The 21,104-nt window shown below is 44.3% G+C and overlaps 1 protein-coding gene across 3 annotated transcripts in view; it reads right to left on the reverse strand.

Annotated features, from left to right (window-relative positions):
• Window positions 1–21,104, reverse strand: part of LOC120046082 (canalicular multispecific organic anion transporter 2-like) — a 53,736-nt gene that overhangs the window by 26,939 nt on the left and 5,693 nt on the right. For all 3 annotated transcript variants that reach the window (XR_005476769.1, XM_038991018.1, XM_038991019.1), the window contains exons 2-7: window positions 9,972–10,148; window positions 8,559–8,684; window positions 8,034–8,165; window positions 6,190–6,315; window positions 5,832–5,893; window positions 5,430–5,561 (exon numbers count right to left, since the gene is read on the reverse strand). Coding sequence is in view for 2 of the 3 variants with exons in the window: in XM_038991018.1 (XP_038846946.1) it covers window positions 5,430–5,561; window positions 5,832–5,893; window positions 6,190–6,315; window positions 8,034–8,165; window positions 8,559–8,684; window positions 9,972–10,148 (755 nt within the window). In the remaining variant the exon portion in view is untranslated. The remainder of the gene's footprint in view (window positions 1–5,429; window positions 5,562–5,831; window positions 5,894–6,189; window positions 6,316–8,033; window positions 8,166–8,558; window positions 8,685–9,971; window positions 10,149–21,104) is intronic.

The following is a 21,104-nucleotide window of genomic DNA, read 5'->3' on the forward strand; positions in this document are numbered from 1 at the left end:
ATAGAGGTTTTAATGGGTGTAGGGTTAGTTGGTATAGCGGTTTTAATGTGTGTAGGGTTAGTTGGTATAGCGGTTTTAATGGGTGTAGGGTTAGTTGGTATAGAGGTTTTAATGGGTGTAGGGTTAGTTGGTATAGCGGTTTTAATGGGTGTAGGGTTAGTTGGTATAGCGGTTTTAATGGGTGTAGGGTTAGTTGGTATAGCGGTTTTAATGTGTGTAGGGTTAGTTGGTATAGCGGTTTTAATGGGTGTAGGGTTAGTTGGTATAGAGGTTTTAATGGGTGTAGGGTTAGTTGGTATAGCGGTTTTAATGTGTGTAGGGTTAGTTGGTATAGCGGTTTTAATGGGTGTAGGGTTAGTTGGTATAGAGGTTTTAATGGGTGTAGGGTTAGTTGGTATAGAGGTTTTAATGGGTGTAGGGTTAGTTGGTATAGAGGTTTTAATGGGTGTAGGGTTAGTTGGTATAGAGGTTTTAATGTGTGTAGGGTTAGTTGGTATAGAGGTTTTAATGGGTGTAGGGTTAGTTGGTATAGAGGTTTTAATGTGTGTAGGGTTAGTTGGTATAGAGGTTTTAATGGGTGTAGGGTTAGTTGGTATAGCGGTTTTAATGTGTGTAGGGTTAGTTGGTATAGCGGTTTTAATGTGTGTAGGGTTAGTTGGTATAGCGGTTTTAATGGGTGTAGGGTTAGTTGGTATAGCGGTTTTAATGTGTGTAGGGTTAGTTGGTATAGCGGTTTTAATGTGTGTAGGGTTAGTTGGTATAGAGGTTTTAATGGGTGTAGGGTTAGTTGGTATAGAGGTTTTAATGGGTGTAGGGTTAGTTGGTATAGAGGTTTTAATGGGTGTAGGGTTAGTTGGTATAGCGGTTTTAATGGGTGTAGGGTTAGTTGGTATAGAGGTTTTAATGTGTGTAGGGTTAGTTGGTATAGAGGTTTTAATGGGTGTAGGGTTAGTTGGTATAGCGGTTTTAATGGGTGTAGGGTTAGTTAGTATAGAGGTTTTAATGGGTGTAGGGTTAGTTGGTATAGCGGTTTTAATGTGTGTAGGGTTAGTTGGTATAGAGGTTTTAATGTGTGTAGGGTTAGTTGGTATAGAGGTTTTAATGTGTGTAGGGTTAGTTGGTATAGAGGTTTTAATGGGTGTAAGGTTAGTTGGTATAGCGGTTTTAATGTGTGTAGGGTTAGTTGGTATAGAGGTTTTAATGGGTGTAGGGTTAGTTGGTATAGAGGTTTTAATGTGTGTAGGGTTAGTTGGTATAGAGGTTTTAATGGGTGTAGGGTTAGTTGGTATAGAGGTTTTAATGGGTGTAGGGTTAGTTGGTATAGAGGTTTTAATGGGTGTAGGGTTTAATTTTAGTCTCATACCTTGTTTGGGGAGTCTCCCACATGGCTTTTGGCGAACACCAAACGTGTTTGCTTATTTTTTTCATTAAGCAATGGCTTTTTCCTGGCCACTCTTCTGTAAAGCCCAGCTTAAAGTGGTCCTATGGACAGATATACCAATCTCCGCTGTGGAGCTTTGCAGCTCCTTCAGGGTTATCTTTGGTCTCTTTGTTGCCTCTGATTAATGCCCTCCTTGCCTGATCCGTGAGTTTTGGTGGGCGGCCCTCTCTTGGCAGGTTTGTTGTGGTGCCATATCCTTTCCATTTTTCAATAATGGGTTTAAAATATTCAAAGTTTCAGATATTTTTGGTGTTGCAGTGGTGGTGTTGCAGACTAACCCTGGTTGACGAATTTTGGATTTCCTGCTTCTGTTTCCAGGACACGTCCAAACATGATTTCTGGAAAAAGTTACAAGAATTTTGCAACCCTACCTGCAAGTCACATTGTGCTGCCTTGCAAAGTGACGTGTAACTCATATTGGAAAACAGACAGAATTAGGATATACAACAATTGGAATTTTTATTCACCTGTAACTTGCATTCAGAATGTCATTCATAATGACTGCCAGAGTAAGGAACACCGTGAGGAGACTACCTAACGAATCAAAACTGGAACAAACATTTCAGTAAGAGGTGCAAAACAAAATCTAACTGATTGGATTCATTTAGAAAAATGTGTGTTATTTATCTTCGTGTAGCTTTAGACTAATCAAATGTACATGCAAACATAGATATTGAAACAAACAATTAAATATCTACCTACAATAGAGCATGCTGGGAAATATGATAATGATGAGCGTGGTTTTGGTTCAAAGTGATGTGTATGAGTTTCAGGCCCCTTTATTAGGGTAAAACTAGGCCATCAGAATAAGGCCTTATGAAATATGTATGATATTTTGTAAAAAAAAAAATATATATAACATTCGCTTAGAATCTCACCTTGGTGAAATCCATAGGTCCAAAAATGTAGGAATGCAACAACCATGTCTCTGTCACTTACAAATATAGTCATGGGTGGTAAAGTCTACAATTTACACAAAAGACAAGGCACTCTGGGAAATATTTCAATAAGGCTTTACACTAAGCCATGTGTCACTATTCCGGAGTCTACATGGGTCCATAGATGCACCACTATCAGTGTCGATTTAACACCTTCAGTGATCATTTTCGGGGGTTTTTGGAGAACACTGGAGAATTCCATGCAGGTTTTAAAGCTTTTGAAAAAAACGTTACAGATGGGATCAATAATAAATATTCTGTAGCAATTTCCAGTTGGCTCCTCTTTCCTATTAAGTGGTATAATGCTTACTTCATTGAGAATGTTCAGCTGGAGAAAATTTGTTCATAGAATCAATGACTGAAAAATACCTATTTTCAACGTCCGGAAAATACGTATTTTCACCTTTTCATTTAGCACCTAAAATGGACGTGATATCAATGTCTGGAAAATACTTATAAAAGACGTCTTTTCAACGTAATTTTGCAAACTGGGTGATTTCCCGCTCCAATTGTGTTTTCCAACCAAGACCAGAGATGAAGACACTGACTCATCATATTAATATGCTCAAAAGGTGCTGCACACTGCAGTGGTTTCTATCCTAACAAAAGGTGCTGCACACTGCAGTGGTTTCTATCCTAACAAAAGGTGCTGGACACTGCAGTGGTTTCTATCCTAACAAAAGGTGCTGCACACTGCAGTGGTTTCTATCCTAACAAAGGTGCTGCACACTGCAGTGGTTTCTATCCTAACAAAGGGTGCTGCACATTGCAGTGGTTTCTATCCTAACAAAGGTGCTGCACACTGCAGTGGTTTCTATCCTAACAAAGGTGCTGCACACTGCAGTGGTTCCTATCCTAACAAAGGTGCTGCACACTGCAGTGGTTTCTATCCTAACAAAGGTGCTGGACACTGCAGTGGTTTCTATCCTAACAAAGGTGCTGCACACTGCAGTGGTTTCTATCCTAACAAAAGGTGCTGCACACTGCAGTGGTTTCTATCCTAACAAAGGTGCTGCACACTGCAGTGGTTTCTATCCTAACAAAAGGTGCTGCACACTGCAGTGGTTTCTATCCTAACAAAAGGTGCTGGACACTGCAGTGGTTTCTATCCTAACAAAAGGTGCTGGACACTGCAGTGGTTTCTATCCTAACAAAAGGTGCTGCACACTGCAGTGGTTTCTATCCTAACAAAGGTGCTGGACGCTGCAGTGGTTTCTATCCTAACAAAAGGTGCTGCACACTGCAGTGGTTTCTATCCTAACAAAGGTGCTGCACACTGCAGTGGTTTCTATCCTAACAAAGGTGCTGCACACTGCAGTGGTTTCTATCCTAACAAAGGTGCTGCACACTGCAGTGGTTTCTATCACGCTCGCACACGTACACTCCAGTACTCAGAGCTCATAAAGACAACTCATGATCTCTCAACTGTTCTGGGAAAGAGTTGAAAGGGGAAACTACTGTTGACTTAGGCTGTGTAACCTTAAACATGAGCATGAGAAACCATTCTCTACACATTCATACTACTGGGTCAATATTGTTGTAAAAAGGAAAATAAGATAAGGAGGGAAGTGATTTTTAAACAGTAAAAAATTAATAATTAAAACATGTTATTGAAATTTGCAGGTTTCTCTTTTCTTTGTACCTAGAAGTAGTGAAATCATTGGAAGCCTTTGAGATAAGAGTCTCCTAATAGAACGTGTTCCAGGAAAGACTAAGGAAATTGAGCAACGGTATACCCAATGTTCATGTGGATGTTAATCTCTCTCTCCCTAAGAGCCTTGGCCTGTTCCACATTCCTGTCTCCCTCCCTCTGTTCCTCTGTTCCTCCCTACATCCCTTGCCTCCCTCTCTCTCCCCCCCGCTCTCCCTCCAAGCCTTGGCCTGTCCCCCCCCCTTTCTCCCTCCCTCCATCTAAATGAGGAAAGATGGCGGCGATAGAGATGGCAGCTTCGCTTCTAGTCCTTAAGAAACTGTGCAGTATTTTGTTTTTTTAAGTATTATTTCTTACATTATTAGCCTAGATCACCTTAAGTGTTATTACATACAGCTGGGAAGAACTATTGAATACAGTGAGCGAGTTTATCAGGAAGTGTATAGGAGATGTTGTACCCACTGTGACTATTAAAACCTTCCCTAAACAGAAACCGTGGATAGATGGCAGAATTCACGCAAAACTGAAAGCCCATCCCACCGCATTTAATCATGGCAAGGCGACTGGAAACATGACCGAATACAAAACAGTGTAGTTATTCCCTCCGTAAGGCAATCAAACAAGCAAAGCGTCAGTATAGAGACAAAGTGGAGTCGCAATGTATCACCGCCTGGTACGGCAACTGCACCGCCCACAACCGCAGTGCTCTCCAGAGGGTGGTGCGGTCTGCACAACACATCACCGGGGGCTAACTACCTGCCCTCCACTACAACACCTGATGTCACAGGAAGGCAAAAAAGATAATCAAGGACAACAACCACCCAAGCCGCTGCCTGTTCACACCACTACCATCCAGAAGGCGAGGTCAGTACAGGTGCATCAATGCTGGGACAGAGAGATAGAAGCTGTTTTTCAATCTCAAGGCCATCAGATTGTTAAACAGCCACCACTAGCACAGAGAGGTGGCTGCCTACCTACAGACTTGATATCATTGGCCACTTTATTAAATGGAACACTATTCACTTTAATAATGCCACTTTAAGAATGTTTACATATCTTGCATTACTCATTTCATATGTATATACTGTATCCTCCACTATCTATTCTTTACTATCTATTGCATCTTAGCCGCTCTGTCACTGCTCATCCATATATTTTATACTTACATATTCTCATCCCATTCCTATAGTAGATTGTGTGTATTAGGTTTTGTTGTGGAATTGTTAGATATTACCTGTTAGATATTGCTGCTCTGTTGGATCTAGAAGCATAAGCATTTCGCTACACTCACAATAACATCTGCTAACCATGTGACCAATAAGATTTGTCTCTCTCCCTCCCTCCCTGTAAGCCTGGGCCTGCTCCACCTCCCTCTCTCCCTCCCTCCCTCCCTCCCTACCTGTGAGCCTTGCTCTGCTCCAGGTCCCACTCTCTCAGCAGCTTGGGGACGACCTCCTCTGAGCTGTCCCTCTTGTTCAGTGACCACAGGTCTTTGGCTTCCAGAGGGTTCTTATAGCCCTTGATGGCCATGCTGGGACAGAGAGGGACACAACGTATTAGTGAAACTTTGTATAGAGAGAGTTCCTGGAAAATACTTTATCAGTATCCAGGAAACCATTGCACAGAGAAGACTGCTGTTTGCAGTTCCATTCATTATTGATCAAATATACCGATTAATTGTCGGAATAACATACGTGAATATGAAGTAGCTACAAGCCATACAAATATATAGGACAGACACAATGATGATGAACGGGACATACTTGTTATGTGTGTGTGTGTATGGGGGAAATGGTTTTACCTAGTGAACCACCAGAAGGTCATTGTGGAGAGGAAGCCAGCAGTCGATTGAGGACAAGGATTCTGAGGAGAAAATAACAGAGTAAGAAGATAGTAAAAAAAAAAAACTCATACATTGTGGCCTATCCTTGCGGGGACAAGAAGTCCTCACAAGAATAGTAAAACAAGAAAATATTCAGACTAGTGAGGACATTTCGCCAGACCCCACAAAGAAAAAGGCTATTTTAGGCTCAAGGGTTAGGGTTACAATTAGAGTTACGGGTTAGGAAAAAATAGATTTTGAATGGGAATCAATTGTTTGGTGCCCACAAGGATAGTAAAACAAATGTGTGTGTGTGTGTGTGTGTGTGTTGACTCACGGGGTCTGTGTCGACGTTGGAGAAAAGGGGGGGTTTCTCGTTAAAGCAACAGAGGATCAGCTGTGATACAACCAGACTGAAGTAGAGATAGAAGGTGATGAAACGAAGCTTGTCTGGAATCTCACTCTGAAACACAAGACAGGAGAAATACTTGATTGACCCGTTGGAGGACATTTTGTCATGAAGGCCATTTCTTAAAAGGAGTTTGACGGACACTAAAGCTGGGTGAACACTACATGATCGTGGCCCTGATTTGTCTGTCTGTCCCTGATTTGTCTGTCTGTCCCAGACAGGTTTTGGAGATCTGAGACACACTCCCCCATGCCGTTGCCCACTCGGGGCGGGGAGGCCGTCACCGACGCTCGTTTAACGTGAGCGGGTCAGAGACACAATCTGAGGGCTACCGATCCAGTCTTGGAGCAGTCCCAGACGTCCTGATATTTTCAAACCCGTTTAATTTTATCGGCACAAAATCTGCAATTCCCTTGTAGTGTGAGATGTGCAACGACAAGTTTTGAGAACGGTGATCAGCAATAGCCAATGAGAGCTCTGAAATTCACAAGCTACAGTATGTTATTCAATTCAGAACATTGGACAACAGACCTATTATTTCTCAACTCTCTCCCTCTATTTCTCTCCCTCGCACTTCCTCCCCCTTGCTCTCTCCACATAGCCTCATCCCTGCCTAACCCCCAAAACAACGTCCCTGTGTAACCCCCAAAACAACGTCCCTGTGTAACCCCCACAACAACGTCCCTGTGTAACCCCCAAAACAACGTCCCTGCGTAACCCCCAAAACAACGTCCCTGCGTAACCCCCAAAACAACGTCCCTGTGTAACCCCCAAAACAACGTCCCTGTGTAACCCCCAAAACAACGTCCCTGTGTAACCCCCAAAACAACGTCCCTGTGTAACCCCCAAAACAACGTCCCTGTGTAACCCCCAAAACAACGTCCCTGCGTAACCCCCAAAACAACGTCCCTGCCTAACCCCCAAAACAACGTCCCTGCCTAACCCCCAAAACAACGTCCCTGCCTAACCCCCAAAACAACGTCCCTGCCTAACCCCCAAAACAACGTCCCTGCCTAACCCTCAAAACAACATCCCTGTGTAACCCCCAAAACAACATCCCTGTGTAACCCCCAAAACAACGTCCCTGTGTAACCCCCAAAACAAAGTCCCTGCCTAACCCCCACAACAACGTCCCTGTGTAACCCCCAAAACAACGTCCCTGTGTAACCCCCAAAACAACGTCCCTGTGTAACCCCCAAAACAACGTCCCTGTGTAACCCCCAAAACAACGTCCCTGTGTAACCCCCAAAACAACGTCCCTGTGTAACCCTCAAAACAACGTCCCTGTGTAACCCCCAAAACAACGTCCCTGTGTAACCCCCAAAACAACGTCCCTGTGTAACCCCCAAAACAACGTCCCTGTGTAACCCCCAAAACAACGTCCCTGTGTAACCCCCAAAACAACGTCCCTGTGTAACCCCCAAAACAACGTCCCTGTGTAACCCCCAAAACAACGTCCCTGTGTAACCCCCAAAACAACGTCCCTGTGTAACCCCCAAAACAACGTCCCTGTGTAACCCCCAAAACAACGTCCCTGTGTAACCCCCAAAACAACGTCCCTGCCTAACCCCCAAAACAACGTCCCTGCCTAACCCCCAAAACAACATCCCTGTGTAACCCCCAAAACAAAGTCCTTGCCTAAACAACCGTAAGTTCTTTAGCTAGGAAAGGAGGGAGGAAAACACCTTTTGAGAGAGGCAAGGGATGAAGGAGAGAGCTGGAGGCAGATAGAGACATCAGAAAGTACAAGTTAGGGGAAACCTTGATCTCACCTTGGCCTGTAGGATCTTGGAGCGGAAAGGTACGATGGCACATAGCACCGACAGGAACCAGAATATAAAGAGAATCCCTGAAGACTGGACCCCTCTCAACCTCTCAAACTGGATCAGAAACGTAGCTAGCAACTGAGGGAGAGAGGAGAGGGAGGGGTTGAGTTAACACGATTTAGATAAGCACAGAAACACAAAGGGCATGGCAGGATCATCTCTGCTCAGCTCTCTCTCCTTCATGCATAGGGTATATATATATAAATAAATATATAAGAGAGAGGAGAGAGGAGAGAGGAGAGAGAGAGAGAGAGAAAAACCATTGTGAACCAACACAGCAACTGATCCACAATCCACTCCTCCCGTGACCAATAAAACATTTAAAAAACACGAAAAAGAAGACAACCCTCCCCTATTTTGGACCACCCCAGTAAATGTTGAACTGTCGCTAAGCAACAAGGTATTTTTTCCAGGAAGTGAGTTGAATGCTGTACTGTATGTTTACAACGCCACGTCCTGTTGGTTGCGTACCATGGTAATGCCGACCACCAGCGGGGTAACGAAGTAGATGGGCGGATGTGTGTCCCCCTGGTGTAACTCATTGAAGGTGGCGAAAAGATCTGTCCAACACACGATCCACAACACCAAAGCAATTACCTAGAGGAGGAGAGGGAGAAAGAGAGACCAAAAACTGAGCAGGAGTCATTTGTTCAAAACACATCTCAAGTGTCTGGACAAGCTTGTATGTATGTCTGCTCCGTTTCCTAGTACTGGTCATTAGCCTGTCTGATAAACATTTCCACTATTGCCTTATCGTGGATTAACTAACTAATCTAATATGGGCATGACACAGGAAATTAAATCTCAGGCATAAAACAGGATTGCATCGAGAAAGAGAGAGAGATGGAGACAGAGAGAACCATGTATGTCTGGTCCGTTTCCCAGTACTGGTCATTAGCCTGTCTCATAAACATTCCCACTATTCCCTTATCGTGGATTAATTAAAGCCTCTTAAGGATCTGACCTTTTTTTTTCTTTTTTCCCCCCTCGCCTAAAATGACATACCCAAATCAAACTGGCTGTAGCTCAGGCCCTGAAGCAAGGACATGCATATTCTTAATACCATTTGAAAAGGAAACACTTTGACGTTTGTGGAAATGTGAAATGAATGTAGGAGAATATAACACATTAGATCATCTTTGAAATGCAAGAGAAAGGCCATAATGTACCATTCCATGTTAGGCGCAATTTATATTTTGGCCAGTGTATGTGCAATGTTTCAGATTGATTCAATGAACCATTGCATTTCTGTTCAAAATGTTGTATCAAGTCTGCCCAAATGTGCCTAATTGGTTTATTAATACATTATAAAAGGTCATAAATGTGTACTCTCCTCAAACAAAAGCATGGTATTCTTTCACTGTAAAGCTACTGTAAAATTGGACAGTGCAGTTAGATTAACAAGAATTTAAACTTTCTGCCCATATCACATATGTCCATGTCCTGGGAAAGAGAGAGAAAGACAGAGAAACAGAGAGAGCGAGAGCGACACAGAGAGACAGAGACACAGAGAGACAGAGAGCGACACAGCGACACAGAGAGACAGAGACACAGAGAGAGCGAGAGCGACAGAGACACAGAGACAGAGACACAGACAGAGAGCGAGCGACAGAGACACAGAGAGACAGAGACACAGAGAGACAGAGACACAGACAGAGAGAGCGAGAGCGACAGAGACACAGAGAGACAGAGACACAGAGAGAGCGAGAGCGACAGAGACACAGAGAGACAGAGACACAGACAGAGAGCGAGCGACAGAGACACAGAGAGACAGAGACACAGACAGAGAGCGAGCGACAGAGACACAGAGAGACAGAGACACAGACAGACAGAGAGAGCGAGAGCGACAGAGACAGCTGCCCAGTGTGTGGTATGGTCCCTCACCGTTTTGACTTTGTTGAGGACGGACATCATGATGTAACCCATTTTGTTCCTCTGGAGGTAGTAGAGGTAGGGGGGGCAAGCCAGCCACAGGTACACACACGGCAGCCATGACAGCACTGACAGCTGGAAACACTCCGGCAGGTCTGGGCTGTCTGTGTGGAGCGTCTGATTGGCTACCTGGAATCAAATAAGATGGCGACCAATGGGATGAGACCAATACCCTGTTAATGTCAAATCAAACAAATATCCAGCGGGGCCAATCAGAATTACCCTTTAGTCAGAACCTATGAGGACAATCTGAGTTACCCTTTAGTCAGAACCTATGAGGACAATCTGAGTTACCCTTTAGTCAGAACCTATGAGGACAATCTGAGTTACCCTTTAGTCAGAACCTATGAGGACAAGATGAACGGAAGTAGAGCACTGTACGAGCCTATGGAATAGGGTGTCATGAAGAACTTGACCTCCCAGACCACCAGTATTGTATATTATCAGTAGTCAAGACACTTTTCTCCTGTCTTGACCCCTGACCCCAGGTCATGTTTAACCGTGTGGAATGTTGCATGACATCAGCTGGCTCAAGAGCCGAGAGCCGAGAGGGGGACACATGCACGCAGACGTAAAAATCCTTTGCCTCATTACAACTTCTACGGTTGCTACTTTACTTATTACGTAGATAGAGATAGTCCTGTAGACTTCCATGGAGGGAAAAAGCACAGCTTTGGGGGTTGGGTTGCATCATGGACACTAAGAACTAAGTAGAGCAACTCAAGGAGACATTGGGAAGCTTCTTGAGATACTTAAACAAAACAGCATTACTCTCAAACTCAGCATATTTAATCCCATGCTGCTTAAATAATATGCTCAAATCGTTTTTGCATGTCTTCTTGAAATGAATCCAAGCTGAAATTAAAATACAGAAAGCTAGGTTTTTCACGCTCAACAGTTTCCTGTGTTTATCAAGAATGTTCAACCATCCAAAGGACATCCAGCCAACTTGACAGAAATGTGGGAAGCATTAGAGTCAACATGGGCCAGCATCCCTGTGGAACGCTTGACACCTTGTAGAGTCCATGTCCTGACAAATTGAGGCTGTTCTAAATTTGGGGATATATTTTCCCACAACTGTCCCAGAGTCTATTTGGAATAGACTATTTATTTCTCTACAAGCTGACCAATAGAATAGGTAAACCTTTCTTCTATGGGGGACAGTAGATTGACAGGCTAGTGATTTTGATGTTCGTTACTTGTCTTGTTGTCTGAGGAAAAGTTAATGTGGACAGTCATTCAAACACCTTCAAAGTGCTCATCAAAATTAGGTAAGAATTACCGCACATCGCTGCATCCTAGACGTGCATGTACTGTTAATATGAATTAGCATCATCTAAAAGGGATTTCTGTCATTCTGAGCACCGTGGGTGGACGCCCTAATCAGGTTATTCACCCAACGCATATGGGTCCGGTCAATTAAAATGTTGCTGGTAAAATGTCTGGCGCCACAACAGAAAGCATGATCCACCATCACATCTACTCATCTTGTGGTTTTGTAGTATCAGACAGTACTGCTTTAAAATTACATCTAAGCACAAGAGTGAAGCGTATACAAATCACTATTTCACAGTCTACCTCAAAAGACCTCTATGAAAAGGCAGGATTCTTTGCACTTCAGGCTAAATACTATGTAACAAATGTGAATGCGGAACGATATCTTGAATATTTCTGTATTTATAGCCTATGGTCATAGTTAGCTATCTTAACATAGAATGGGGTTAAGTTAATTAAAACAGAGTCAGTGAGACTGGACAACAAGGCTGGGACTCATAACGAACACAAATTATGTCTAATTATATTTATGTCAGGGGTCATGTCCTTTTAATCAAATTTGGGCAAAATAAATTAAATATATTACAGGTTGGTGTACATACAGTATGCAAATAAGGTTACTTGCCAGTCAAAGTCAGTTATAACTCCTTATGACAGCTGCCACGTCAGTCTTATGACAGCTGCCATGAATGTGTTTCAGGACCAGCCAGTGGTGAATGTGTTTCAGGACCAGCCAGTGGTGAATGTGTTTCAGGACCAGCCAGTGGTGAATGTGTTTCAGGACCAGCCAGTGGTGAATGTGTTTCAGGACCAGCCAGTGGTGAATGTGTTTCAGGACCAGCCAGTGGTGAATGTGTTTCAGGACCAGCCAGTGGTGAATGTGTTTCAGGACCAGCCAGTGGTGAATGTGTTTGAGTGAACAGAGCAGAAGAGGCCCACCCCCAGATACCACCCTAGATAAACACAGCTGCCTATGTTTCTGCCTGTCAACACACCTATGAGGGGTGTGTGTGTGCCCTAATCATGCATTTTCTCATCACCATACACATTAACTACAAGTCTATGGATGACTTAATTCTAATGCGAAAATTATATGCGAATTCCTTTTCCTCAACGGGTATGCATTTTTTGTGACAAAATTCAAAGTTATATATTGCATTATCATTATCATGATTGAGTATGGATAATGTCAGCCAATTTGATAAATAAATAGCAAAGAGTGTTAAATATTTAATTTCCATGGTACTATCCAGTACAACACTAACACATTTTAAAAACGAAATACTTAAATGACAAATAATTTCTCATGTTTGCCATTTAATTTCCTTGTTGTGATTAGCATGACCTGGGACAACAAGAAAAAGATGAGGTGAAGCTGTACTATATATACACACACACTGAATAACGCAGATAATCTTTGCTATGCTGGAAAATGAGAGACATGCACAATTAACCATCACCAATTATTTTATTAAGGATACACCTTACTGTACCCTTGGTGACCTGTGATAGAGACATTGTCCTAAAGGTAACAGTCATTCTTGTTCTTAGAAACACCTGTGTTCAACAAAACAAGTTACTATCTACAAAGTCTTCGACTCCTGTAGGTTTCCTTGATAACGTTTTACAACACATAGGATTGCAGAAACTTATTGAATAGCAAGAACATTTCTATATTGTTGTTATGTTAGCAGGACATCTTACACGGAACCCAAACCGGCTGTGCATAAATATATTTTGTTCTCCTACACCAAACGCGATCACGACACGCAGGTTAAAATATCAAGACAAATTCTGAACCAATGAAATTAATTTGGGGACAGGTCGAAAAGCACTAAACATGTATGGCAATTTAGCTAGTTAGCTTGCACTTGCTAGTTAATTTGTCCTATTTAGATAGCTTGCTGTTGCTAGCTAATTTGTCCTGGGATATAAACATTGAGTTGTTATTTTACCTGAAATGCACAAGGTCCTCTACTCCGACAGGTACAGGATGGCAATAACAACTGCCCGAGTTACACCAGGAATGCACAATCCCTCCATCAGTGCTCAGACTGTCCGCAATAGGCTGAGAGAGGCTGGACTGAGGGCTTGTAGGCCTGTTGTAAGGCAGGTCCTCACCAGACATCACCGGCAACAACGTCGCCTAATGGCACAAACCCACCGTCGCTGGACCAGACAGGACTGGCAAAACGTGCTCTTCACTGACGAGTCGCGGTTTTGTCTCACCAGGGATTCGCGTTTATCGTCTAAGGAATGAGCATTACACCGAGGCCTGTACTCTGGAGCGGGATCGATTTGGAGGTGCAGGGTCCATCATGGTCTGGAGCAGTGTGTCACAGCATCATCGGACTGAGCTTGTTGTCATTGCAGGCAATCTCAACGCTGTGCGTTACAGGGAAGACATCCTCCTTCTCATGTGGTACCCTTCTTGCAGGCTCATCCTGACATGACCCTCCAGCATGACAATGCCACCAGCCATATTGCTCGTTCTGTGCATGATTTACTGCAATACAGGAATGTCAGTGTTCTGCCATGGCCAGCGAAGAGCCCGGATCTCAAGCCCATTGAGATGGGACCTGTTGGATCAGAGGGTGAGGGCTAGGGCCATTCCCCCAAGAAATGTCCGGGAACTTGCAGGTGCCTTGGTGGAAGAGTGGGGTAACATCTCACAGCAAGAACTGGCAAATCTGGTGCAGTCCATGAGTAGGAGATGCACTGCAGTACTTAATGCAGCTGGTGGCCACAACAGATACTGACTGTTACTTTTGATTTTGACCCCCCCTTTGTTCAGGGACACGTTATTCCATTTCTGTTAGTCACATGTTTGTGGAACTTGTTCAGTTTATGTCTCAGTTGTTAAATCTTGTGTTCATACAAATATTTACACATGTTAAGTTTGCTGAAAATAAACGCAGTTGACAGTGAGAGGGCATTTCTTTTTTTTGCTGAGTTTATAATAGTCAATTAGCCATATTAGCTAACTAGTAGTAGTCCCCTCCGCTGAGCTCTATAGTCCTCTCCCGGGAACTCCTCGCACACACTGGCTGTTCTTCATTTTCCCGTGGCGTTTCATACTGGTTGTTGTTGCCAGGACAGCCCCAAAACACACCACATCGATACCGTATGCCTCATTGATCGATACAGCCACGACCGAAGATGACTGTTGCCAGCAAGCACAACCTCTTCCGCCTCATGTTACCCAAACACCTCCCGCAGCGTTTGACAATCAACACAAGTCAAAAAACGATATAGCAAATGAGGAAACTAAAGTCTTAAACCACACACAGTATGGAAAGGAATTATTGATCATTAATTTTGTTTTTGTCACAACTCAGGCTAAATCACAACAAGGATATGAAATTGCAAACATGAGAAATGTCATTTAAGTTTAAGTTAAATGTGTTAGTATTGTACTGGATAATATCATGGAAATTAAATAATAAACCCACTTTGCTATTTATTTTTCAAAATGGGCAGACATTATCCATATTCAAATCATGAAAATGATAATGTAATATATTTTTTTTGCATTTCAATTTGTGTCACAAAAAAAAAAAATGCATATCCACTTAGAAAAAGGAATTCCAAACAGAATATTGATTTGTCATTTGACCATTTGCATTTCGGCAGCTAAATGCTTCCATAATTTACTGCAGGAAGTGAAAAACCAAAACGCAAGGCACACACTATCCATGTACCATGCATTGCATCTCACAGACTGATCCACCACTTCTAGTCATAGACAGACAGTGGAGTCTATTTGGCCATTTCTGTCATGTTTGAGTATACACATGCCAGGTGTTCTTGTAATGGTCTTCAGTATAGCATGGAAAATATGCAAGACCCCGGCTGGACAGTAAAATGTATAAATATTTGGAAATACTCTAAGCAAGTCATCATTTATTTGTAGATATTCAAGGTTACTTTGTTAAGATGCCATTTTAAATCCAAATAAATAAATCACAGGCACATGTACCATTCCTTCCTTATTAAACCAGTATAAACCAGTTGACATCAATGGATGCGGCACTATAGCTATCCCCTATAGTTACACATAGAATTAATGGCATTTACCTTCGGCCCATCTGCTTAATAGCTAGGGTTTAAGAGGAGGCCAGGGTTTAAGAGGAAGACAGGCCAGGGTTTAAGAGGACATGCCAGGGTTTAAGAGGAGAACAGGCCAGGGTTTAAGAGCAGGACAGGCCAGGGTTTAAGGTTGAGGACAGGCCAGGGTTTAAGGTTGAGGACAGGCCAGGGTTTAAGGTTGAGGACAGGCCAGGGTTTAAGGTTGAGGACAGGCCAGGGTTTAAGGTTGAGGACAGGCCAGGGTTTAAGAGGAGGACAGGCCAGGGTTTAAGAGGAGGACAGGCCAGGGTTTAAGAGGAGGACAGGCCAGGGTTTAAGAGGAGGACAGGCCAGGGTTTAAGAGGAGGACAGGCCAGGGTTTAAGAGCAGGACAGGCCAGGGTTTAAGGTTGAGGACAGGCCAGGGTTTAAGAGGAGGCCAGGCCAGGGTTTAAGAGGAGGCCAGGGTTTAAGGTTGAGGACAGGCCAGGGTTGAAGAGCAGGACAGGCCAGGGTTTAAGGTTGAGGACAGGCCAGGGTTTAAGAGCAGGACAGGCCAGGGTTTAAGAGCAGGACAGGCCCGGGTTTAAGAGGAGGACAGGCCCGGGTTTAAGAGGAGGACAGGCCCGGGTTTAAGAGGAGGGAAGGCCAGGGTTTAAGAGGAGGGCAGGCCAGGGTTTAAGAGCAGGACAGGCCAGGGTTTAAGAGCAGGACAGGCCAGGGTATAAGAGGAGGACAGGCCCGGGTTTAAGAGGAGGACAGGCCAGGGTTTAAGAGGAGGACAGGCCCGGGTTTAAGAGGAGGACAGGCCCGGGTTTAAGAGGAGGACAGGCCCGGGTTTAAGAGGAGGACAGGCCCGGGTTTAAGAGGAGGACAGGCCAGGGTTTAAGAGGAGGACAGGCCAGGGTTTAAGAGGAGGACAGGCCAGGGTTTAAGAGGAGGACAGGCCAGGGTTTAAGAGGAGGACAGGCCCGGGTTTAAGAGGAGGACAGGCCCGGGTTTAAGAGGAGGACAGGCCCGGGTTTAAGAGGAGGACAGGCCCGGGTTTAAGAGCAGGACAGGCCCGGGTTTAAGAGGAGGACAGGCCAGGGTTTAAGAGGGCAGGCCAGGGTTTAAGAGGAGGGCAGGCCAGGGTTTAAGAGGAGGACAGGCCAGGGTTTAAGAGCAGGGCAGGCCAGGGTTTAAGAGGAGGACAGGCCAGGGTTTAAGAGGAGGACAGGCCAGGGTTTAAGAGGAGGACAGGCCAGGGTTTAAGAGGAGGACAGGCCAGGGTTTAAGAGGAGGACAGGCCAGGGTTTAAGAGGAGGACAGGCCCGGGTTTAAGAGGAGGACAGGCCCGGGTTTAAGAGGAGGACAGGCCCAGGTTTAAGAGGAGGACAGGCCAGGGTTTAAGAGCAGGGCAGGCCCGGGTTTAAGAGCAGGACAGGCCAGGGTTTAAGAGGAGGACAGGCCCGGGTTTAAGAGGACAGGCCCGGGTTTAAGAGGAGGACAGGCCCGGGTTTAAGAGGAGGACAGGCCAGGGTTTAAGAGGAGGACAGGCCAGGGTTTAAGAGGAGGACAGGCCAGGGTTTAAGAGGAGGACAGGCCAGGGTTTAAGAGGAGGACAGGCCAGGGTTTAAGAGCAGGACAGGCCAGGGTTTAAGAGCAGGACAGGCCAGGGTTTAAGAGGAGGACAGGCCCGGGTTTAAGAGCAGGGCAGGCCCGGGTTTAAGAGCAGGGCAGGCCCGGGTTTAAGAGCAGGACAGGCCAGGGTTTAAGAGCAGGACAGGCCAGGGTTTAAGAGGAGGACAGGCCCGGGTTTAAGAGCAGGGCAGGCCCGGGTTTAAGAGCAGGGCAGGCCAGGGTTTAAGAGCAGGGCAGGCCCGGGTTTAAGAGCAGGGCAGGCCCGGGTTTAAGAGCAGGGCAGGCCAGGGTTTAAGAGCAGGGCAGGCCCGGGTTTAAGAGCAGGGCAGGCCCGGGTTTAAGAGCAGGACAGGCCAGGGTTTAAGAGCAGGCAAGGCCAGGGTTTAAGAGGAGGCCAAGACTGAATCATATTAGTATGACGACAGGACAGCAATATACACAGCATGGTACACAGCATGGTTGTGTAAATCGAGGGGACTGAACTGAATGAAGTGACTGAATAACCAAGTTGCTAGCTTGTCATTGTACCACGTGGTCTGTTGCGCCAGAACAGGCACCTCCCCAGTGTGGCAATTAGTATCAATAGTTCAAATAAAGATCACACTAGTGAACAGCCACACAGTGAGTGGTAGGTTGGATTGTAGGTTGTGGTGTGTGAATGAAGGTTGTAGAGTGTGTGAGTGGTAGGTTGTGGTGTGTGAGTGGTAGGTTGGATGGTAGGTTGTGGTGTGTGAGTGGTAGGTTGTGGTGTGTAGAATGACAGCTATGGTTAGCTGAAGTATTTATGCACTTGTGTTACACCCCAGCCCTCCTTTCTGTAGGGTGTGCCTGCATGGCACATCAACCCTCAGGCTGGCGGATGCCTTCTTTGTGCTAGCAATTGTCTTATCTTTCCCTTTCCCCTTTCTTACCAGCACAGTCCAGAACAGAGCAGCACGTTGTGCACTTAGATGATCGTCAGTAGCACGCATGTCCATTTCTCCTGGTTCAAAGTTGAGGAGAGATTGACTGCGTCACTATTGATCTATTGGCGGCAGCAGGAAGCCTTGGAGGGTAGGAGTGTTGGGCCAGTAACCGAAACGTTGCTGGATCGAATCCCAGAGTTGACAAGGTAACAATCTGTCGTTCTGCCCCTGAGAAAGGCAGTTAACCCACTGTTACCCGGGCGCTGATGACGTGGATGTCGATTAAGGCAGCCCCCCAAACATCTGAACAAATATCACATCACTAGTGGAGTTAATGTCTCTGTTGGTCCAAAGGGAAAGGAGGATACCTAGTCAGTTGTACAACTGAATGTATTCAACTGAAATGTGTCTTCTGCATTTAACCCCTCTGAATCAGAGAGGTTTGGGGGGCTGCCTTAAAAATCGACATCATTGGCGCAACCTTTCGGTCACTGGCCCAACGCTCTAACCACTATGGTAGCCTTCGTTTGATGCCAGTGACAAGGCTGATTAGAGAATGAACGCAAATGTTTAGCCGGTCATTATTGCTCACTTTATCATTGTGACCAATTCTGGAATCAAACTCTGTTGACTTTGTTGTTTAGTAATTAACGTTAATAGTCCTTTTGGCATCAACACATCACAATGTCAACAGTCATAGCTTTGCAGCTTCTCCCATCCCCCCCTATAGTGAAAGTATGTTACACACCCTCTGGTTATGTTGGAAAAAGGAAGTGTGAGCATGTTTGATAACTTTGCATTGTAAAGATACCGTATGCAAATAAATCATTGGCTGACACAAGTAAGCCACAGTACTGTAAGTATACTGCTATTTAACAAAACATTTTATGTGAGAACTTGAAACCAACCATGGAGATAATTTAAAGTTCTTTGCAAGACTATTCCAAAGAATGACAGCTGAGTACAAAAAGGTTTCTTTTCCCATAACACTCTTAGTTTTGGGTCTGGGTGCCAAGATTGCTCAATAGCTGCAGTCAGTGTTTACGGTGAGTGTGAATTTCCCCATGGCGAATAAAATAATGAGTCATCTACAGTTGAAGTCAGAAGTTTATATACACCTTAGCCAAATACATTTAAACTCAGTTATTCCACAATTCCTGACATTTAATCCTAGTAAAAATTCAGTCTTAGGCCAATTAGGATCACCACTATATTTTAAGAATGTGAAATGTCAGAATAATAGTAGAAATAATTATTTATTTCAGTTTTTATTTCTTTCATCACATTCCCACTGGGTTAGAAGTTTACATACACTCAATTAGTATTTGGTAGCATTGCCTTTAAATTGTTTAACTTGGGTCAAACATTTTGGGTAGCCTTCCACAAGCTCCCAACAACAAGTTAGGTGAATTTTGGCCCATTCCTCCTGACACAGCTGGTGTAACTGAGTCAAATTTGTAGGCTTTTTTGCCCACACAGACCTTTTCAGTTCTGCCAACAAATGTTCTATACGATTGAGATCAGGGCTTTGTGATGGCCACTCCAATACATTGACTTTGTTGTCCTTAACCTCTTTTGCCACAACTTTGTTTGGGGTCATTGTCCATTTGGAAGACCCATTTGCGACCAAGCTTTAACTTCCTGACTGATGATCTATTTTGTGAAGTGCACCAGTTCCTCCTGCAGCAAAGCACCCCCACAACATGATGCTGCCACCCCCGTGCTTCACGGTTGGGATGGTGTTCTTCGGCTTGCAAGCCTCCCCTTTTTCCTCCAAACATAACGATGGTCATTATGGCCAAACAGTTCTATGTTTGTTTCATCAGACAAGAGGACATTTCTCCAAAAAGTACAATCTTTGTCCCCATGTGCAGTTGCAAATCATAGTTTGGCTTTTTTAATGGCGGTTTTGGAGCAGTGGCTTCTTCCTTGCTGAGTGGCCTTTCAGGTTATGTCAATATAGGACTCGTTTTACTGTGGATATAGATACTTTTGTACCAGCATCTTCACAAGGTCCTTTGCTGTTGTTCTGGGATTGATTTGCACTTTTCGCACCAAAGTATGTTCATCTCTAGGAGACGGAACGCGTCTCCTTCCTGAGCGGTATGACGGCTGCGTGGTCCCATGGTGTTTATACTTGCGTACTATTGTTTGTACAGATGAACGTGGTACCTTCAGGCGTTTGGAAATTGCTCCCAAGCATGAACCAGACTTGTGGAGGTCTACAATTTTTTTTCTGAGGTCTTGGCTGATTTCCTTAGATTTTCCCATGATGTCAAGCAAAGAGGCACCGAGTTTAAAGGTAGGCCTTGAAATACATCCACAGGTACACCTCCAATTGACTCAAATTATGTCAATTAGCCTATCAGAAGCTTCTAAAGCCATGACATCATTTTCTGGAATTTTCCAAGCTGTTTAAAAGGCACAGTCAACTTAGTGTATGTAAACTTCTGACCCACTGGAAATGTGACACAGTGAACTAAGTGAAATAATCTGTCTGTAAACAATTGTTGGAAAAATGACTTGTGTCATGCACAAAGTAGATGTCCTATCCGACTTGCCAAAACTATAGTTTGTTAACAAGAAATTTGTGGAGTGGTTGAAAAACAAGTTTTAAATGACTCCAAACGAAGTGTATGTAAACTTCTGACTTCAACTGTATATTCTATAACTATCACAGTGCTGAAAATGTTATTCATAGTGGCATTAGAAGCAAGCATTCATAAATGATTTGTCTGATGTCATCTGTGTTCTCTAATGATCCTTATAAACTGGGTGGTTCGAGCCCCTGAACGCTGAAAGCCGCGGTATATCAGACCGCGTTGCATTGTGCCTAAGAACAGCCCTTAGCCGTGGTATATTGGCCATATACCACACACCCCCACTCGGGCCTTATTGCTTAAATATTTAGCTTGTTCTGCCTCTCACTCAGCAAGGCAGTTAACCCACTGTTACCCCGGCGCCGAAGACGTGGATGTCGATTAAGGCAGCCCCCCGCACCTCTCTGATTCAGAGGGGTTAAATGCGGAAGATACATTTCAGTTGAAGGCATTCAGTTGTACAACTGACTAGGTATCCCCCCTTTCCCTAATTAGCACTTAACATATGTTATGAACAATATGTTATGAACCATATGCACCTAATTGGTATGATGTTGCTGTTGTATGAACATAGGGGGGTTGGTGCATAAGCATAAAGGTTGGTGTATAAACATA

This window comes from Salvelinus namaycush, chromosome 4 (assembly GCF_016432855.1).
Source record: "Salvelinus namaycush isolate Seneca chromosome 4, SaNama_1.0, whole genome shotgun sequence".
Taxonomy (NCBI): domain Eukaryota; kingdom Metazoa; phylum Chordata; class Actinopteri; order Salmoniformes; family Salmonidae; genus Salvelinus; species Salvelinus namaycush.